This window comes from Dendrobium catenatum, unplaced genomic scaffold, assembly GCF_001605985.2.
Source record: "Dendrobium catenatum unplaced genomic scaffold, ASM160598v2 fragScaff_scaffold_963, whole genome shotgun sequence".
NCBI lineage: Eukaryota > Viridiplantae > Streptophyta > Magnoliopsida > Asparagales > Orchidaceae > Dendrobium > Dendrobium catenatum.
In genome coordinates, this window is record NW_021319425.1 from 206,095 (window position 1) to 212,097 (window position 6,003).

Sequence of the window (6,003 nt, forward strand, 5' to 3'; positions counted from 1 at the left end):
ATTCTCCGCTCACAGAATTGCTTTCAACTTTAAAGGCTTCTACCAAAGAAAAATTCCATTGGGAGGCTTTCACTCATTTTTGGCTTATTATCTACACTGTATTAACTTCGAGCAATGGATACAAAATCTCATCACCTTAAATAATGTATTATACAAAAAATTACAGGTAACGGTCACCTCTTTATGACAGATATGACGAGCTCAAACAAAAAAGAAAATAGGAAAAAAACGAAAGGGAGAAGATGTAGTGAAAAGCTTCCGTATTTCTCATGTCCACTAGAGAGTTAAAAAGTATTCGATGATGTTGTAAAGCATAGCAACTGGGTAGAGATGATTAAGACATGGAAATTATCTACAATCGTCAATGACAATGATGCAGTTGGCTGACACTGTGTGGCCATAGATGACCCAATGAATGAAGAAAGAAGTTGCAAACTTGCTTCGCAACACTTCAATTATTCTAAATTCAAGGGGGGCAAAGTGATAAATAATGGAAGTGGGTAGCCATAGAAAAAAAAAAAAGGGTTTCCTTGCAAACAAAGCATCTTGCGAGGGTCGGTCGCTGAGGCAAAGGCTCGGAGCGGAGACTTCGAGCGGATAAGAACAACCGAACTCATCAAACCCCTTTTCTTCTTCTACAAAACCTCTCCTTCTCCTACTCGTTCTCTTTTGAGCTCTCTTTCTCCTAATTTCTCCTCTTCTGAAACAGAGAAAGCTCTCTCTTTTCCCGCACTTCTCATAAAACTGAGAAAGCCCTCGGGTCGAAAAGCTGGCTATTGATCAGTATTCCCCGTTCAAGGAGCTGAAACAGTACAGGAAAGCCATGGTGAGTAGTAAGCTTAGCGCTTCGGTTATTATGTTATTTCTTTGGCTCAAATGAAGATGATTGTCTGATCACTGGTATTTGATGGTTATAACAGGGTGGACCAGGAGGAGAAGATGAGAACCGGTGGCCTCCATGGCTGAGGCCCCTCCTCTCGACTCGCTTCTTTGTTCAATGCAAGCATCACGCTGATTCGCACAAGAGCGAGTGTAATATGTATTGCCTCGACTGCACTAATGGCGCGCTCTGTTCCCTCTGCCTCGCCTACCACCGCGACCACCGGGCAATTCAGGTCTCTATTTTTATTCATTTTTCAGCGTCTGCTCAGATTTCTTCCGGTGACGGCAGAGCAATTAATTTTCTGTTTTGTTGCAAGCCTGCAATTGAGAGGAAATCGTTTGACTGTCTTCATGAATGCAGATAAGGAGGTCATCATACCACGATGTTATAAGAGTTTCGGAGATACAAAAAGTTCTTGACATCAGCGGTGTGCAAACCTACATCATCAATAGCGCCCGCGTTGTCTTCCTCAACGAGCGGCCACAGCCAAGGCCCGGAAAAGGCGTCACCAACACCTGCGAGGTTTGTGAGAGGAGCCTCCTCGACTCCTTCCGCTTCTGCTCACTTGGCTGCAAGGTCCCATCTTTTTTCCCTTTTTCTTCTCATTCTAATCACCGCCATTACTTCTTAATCTCCTTTCTCTAAAACGCTCATGGTTTTGCAGGTAGTTGGCACTTCTAATGACCCCAACATGAAGAAGAAGAGGATGAAGAATCGAGTAACTACGGCATCGGGCTCCGAGGAGTCCTACTCAAGTACGAGCCATGGCAGCGAGAAGAGCACGGTGGTGCAGAGCTTCAACCCTTCAACACCGCCGCCGACCGTTGTTAGCTTCCGCAGCACTAAGAGGAGGAAGGGCATTCCGCATCGAGCCCCTTTCAGTAGCCTTATCCTTGAATTTTAGAAAAGCAAGACGAAATCCCAACTGCATCTCGCTTCACTGTGTTGTCTTCACCTATAATTATATGCATAGAAGAAGATGGCTTCCAACTCGCCGGCACTTTGCGCCGAGGAAGGAGAAGATGTCATAGATAGAAAGAAACGTTTTTTTCTAGTAATACTAAGTTTGATCTTAGATTAAAGCTTGTGTAAAAATGTAAATATCAAGTGAAAAGTTGGCAGAGATGGAAAGAGTGGATTTCTATAGTTGGGAATGGAATAATAAGAATTTTACTTTGCAATCGTGGATAGATTGATGGCGGTGTGAAATGGCGGTGGTTTTCAGATTTCGGAGGACGGTTTGTGGCGGTGGCGGTTGGCCGGGGGGACCGGTGTGCGAGTGCGCACTGCTCCGCACGTGAGACAGCATTACCCACGTGGCGATTAATGTTGGATCGAACCAAAAAACGGCAACGTGGATTTGTATTTTGTTCAAACGGGATTGGTGTGGGCCACGTGGCACCGCATCTACTCATCTTCGTGACTCTTCCTCGGCTAGGGCCGTCGCCTGTTAAAACTGGCTGGTTTTCTTTGTAATAGTTACCAGTAAACATGGCGTTTCCTTATTGTACCGTATTTCAGACCACTGTTTGTGACCAATGGACACGTGTAATGCATAAACGACGTGTCTTTCTAGAAACATCGAATAGGTGCATGTACTATATGTTCAGAAGGGTGGACAAATGACACGTGCCGTGTGCTTAAGATAGTGCACCACTCGCACAACTTGGCCACCATATAAACACCCACGCCGCACGTTGGAATTACACTGTTCGAATTTTTTTTTGGGAAAATTATGCGAATATTTAAAATTTTATATAAATGAAGGAAAGATAAATAGAGCAATGCCACTGCCTATTTAAATTAAAATGAAATCATCGTAACCTCTTTGCTTATATGGCGGCTATGCTTGTCTTATTCATTGATTGTTTCAATATGAGATATCTATTGCATTATTGCGCACATAATAAAATGGAAATAAAAAATATATATTTTTAATTTCCAAAATCATAAAAGAATAATATTACATGATAAAAATTCTCAATTATTTTGAGCTTTATTATAATTGGTTTCTCTTCTTAGAAGATGGTGAGCACTTAAAAAATTATGGCCTTGAAATAAATCTCATTTGAGGCGAAGTTGTTAATAAAAAGTTCATTGATGTTGGTTTCCATAAAAAATTCAGAGACTATTCTTCTCTTAAAAGGAGGAGAGCGAATCAAATAATTAGAGTCGATACTCGATAGATAAATTGAGCTAACAACTGACTAGAGCGTGCTGGGATAATCTTTTTCAAGACTGGAGGGATGGTGGCTTGAATGATTTGATTTGTTGAATTTTTTGGATGATCTTTGATCACTAGGATAATTTGTTTGTTAAGATTTATCTTCTTTCATTTTATTTGGATTGGAAGGATGGGGAAAAATCATTTGAAGCATTTGAGAATACCAACAAAGATGATTGAACACTTTAACGAAGCTTTAAAATCATATGAAATTCTTAAGTATAGAATGACTTATATGAGTAGGAATAATGTATATATCTAAGGGATGTTAAAATTATATTAAAATATTTTTTATTATTACAAATAATAGATGTATTCGATCATGCGATACCATCAACAAGAATTCAATGGATTATATATCTCTTTGACTTATCTAATCAATCCATTTGGATTTTGGGTGAATTAGAGTTAGACCAACTACCAATTGCATATGGTGTTGATCCATTAATGGTGAGATGGTGATTGTTAGTAGTATGTATGAATATAATGTATTTTCTTAAAGCTCTCAAAAATATTATTACAACAAAAGTTTTATTGAGTGGAATCTCTACAAATACTTATAAAAACCTAAGAGGTTGAAATTAATGTATTTGAGAAATGGTCATAATAGATCATAATTTTGGTGCTAAAGTATATTCCTCAACCAGAGCACAAAAATATCATTAATGATTCATAAGTTGGAGTTCTATGTTAGTCACATAAATTCAAGGTAAGTATAAAGGTCTCTTTTGGGACTATTGGAAACGATGACGATGGACTGCCATTTTTATGTTAAGAAAATCATTCTTCGTAAGAGAAATTAAATGTTACATTTGACTTGCAAATTATTGCCTATTATAGTAATTAGAACTTATGGATGCCCAAATATACTTATATGAATTACATAACATTAAACAAAATTTTAGATCAATAAAAAATAAAGGTTGGATGCTGGAAATAGCGGTGTGCACTATTTATGTTCCAAGTTAACTTTTACTTAAAATCAAAAACAATAAAAACTAAAATCATAAATCATCATAATGACACATTAAACCATAAATTTGATTCTAATTTTAGTTTAAAATATATCACATAAGAGAAATATATCAATAACTTTTACATCATAACATTAAGTTTTATAAGATAAATAATAATTTAGTTAATTAAAATAAAAAAGAAAGACATTGTTTTTTTTAATAATAAATACTTAAAACATATTGAAAATACGTATGAGATTTTTATGAACAAGCCATAATACATGTATTTAGAGGATTTCTGAGTTTAATTATCATAATTATTTGTACTCAAACTAGTTTAGCGAGATTTCTGAGATTAAATATTATCATTCTATCATTTTATTTTATCTCTCTAATAGTTGTTCTTTGTCTCAAGGGTATCAATAAGATTGTGATACTACTCAAATAATTTTAACAATTAATATGCTAACAATCTTTATTAATACGTACAATAGTAATGGATTACCAATTCACCAAATATTTTGTAGCTCATATAAAAAATCTTTGATTTATCTGTCTCCCTTTTCTAACTTATATATTTTATCATTTTAAATAAATTAAAATTAAACTTAATGGACCCTAAATAAATATCTCATTTTTTTACACTCTCAAATGTGACAAAGCACGTACAAATTCTAATCATGTTTATTTTATTTTTTAAGTTTTTTTTTTGTGACGAGGAACCGTCCGATGTCACCCCGAGCTAGCCGAGATCATTTGGTGATACGTAAACCCTAACAGCCTAGACGAGCTACCCACACCCGTTAGAACTCATGGCCGACCAATGCTTATTGGGTCCCCCTGAAAGGGGCGCTGCCGCTCGAGGGAATCGAACACGGGATGGGGGTACCAAACAACAAGAGGCGGAGCCCGAAAATGTATTTAAGGGGGGGTGCTAAATTAATTTTTATTTTATTTTCTTTCAACTTTTTACATTCGGGCTAAAGACTGTTATAATCAGCTTTAAAAATGATAAAACTTTGATAGTTAATTAGTTTATTTTTTTCCTTCATAAAATGACTTCCAATCATCAAATCACTAGAATGAGTTAAATATATTAACTAAATATGTGATATTAAAAATCTCATTGCACAAAAAAAATCATAAAATCTTTTTAAGATCGAATCAATACAGGATTAAGCTAATATCAACTAAGAAAAAAAATGTAAATGAATAAGAAATAAAATTGGGAGTTATTTGAATGGACTACCAATGTTGAACCTCTTGATCGTGGACTGTTTATTGGGTATTTAAATATCTTAGTGATATCAGAATTCGGCAATCGTGGGCTCGTTGGATTTGTCTTGTCTAGCCGCTCAATTCGATTATAAGCATGTTATGTTTTGGTAATCCAAATTATGGTTTAAACATTCCAAATATTCTTCAGGCCTTTGATTTGGAGTCATTTATGTTCAGATTGAGTCGAATTTTGTGCCGTTGGGTTCGTATTTTTGAGACGTTCTGTTCAACTGTAAGTTTGCTGAAATTGAAGTTCAGATGGTCTCCGATTTAATTTCTGAAGTTTTCAACTTGAGTTTATCTCTAGATTCTCTATCATTTTTTTGTTTTCAATTTTTGTAGGAGGGGCACGTCCCCCTTGCCCCCGTCGATGCCAACCGTGCTCGTCCACCAGCCAAGTTAAACATCTTGAGCAAAACAATTATAATCTTAACCTTCATACTTATATTCTTTTGTAAAATAAATAAATAAATAAACTTATTAGCCATTAATGCATTTAGATATTCAGATCAGACGGCCATTAATGCATTTAGATATTCAGATCAGACGGCCATAGCCAGGAACTTGGATTGTGTGAGTTTTCAATGAAGTTTCGTAAGCTATGATGTCAGTTGTCGGGTGACTCCTTTGCAACTCGGGAGTTCCCATATTTTTCCGCGGTG

At 36.3% G+C, this 6,003-nt stretch overlaps 1 protein-coding gene across 1 annotated transcript; it reads left to right on the top strand.

Moving 5' to 3' along the window:
• The first annotated feature begins 498 nt into the window (after positions 1-498).
• On the top strand, positions 499-2,462 carry LOC110093171. The gene is made up of 4 exons (XM_020817976.2): positions 499-826; positions 921-1,115; positions 1,244-1,459; positions 1,548-2,462. The coding sequence occupies exons 1-4, from the start codon at positions 824-826 to the stop codon at positions 1,785-1,787; spliced, it is 654 nt and encodes a 217-aa protein (XP_020673635.1). The 5' UTR covers positions 499-823; the 3' UTR covers positions 1,788-2,462.
• Positions 2,463-6,003: the final 3,541 nt, after the last annotated feature.

Bases quoted from the DNA above. Each gene is read 5' to 3' on its own strand.
- LOC110093171 (XM_020817976.2), top strand. The intron at 1,116-1,243 runs GTCTCTATTTTT...TCATGAATGCAG, and splicing joins GCGACCACCGGGCAATTCAG to ATAAGGAGGTCATCATACCA. The intron at 1,460-1,547 runs GTCCCATCTTTT...ATGGTTTTGCAG, and splicing joins TCTGCTCACTTGGCTGCAAG to GTAGTTGGCACTTCTAATGA.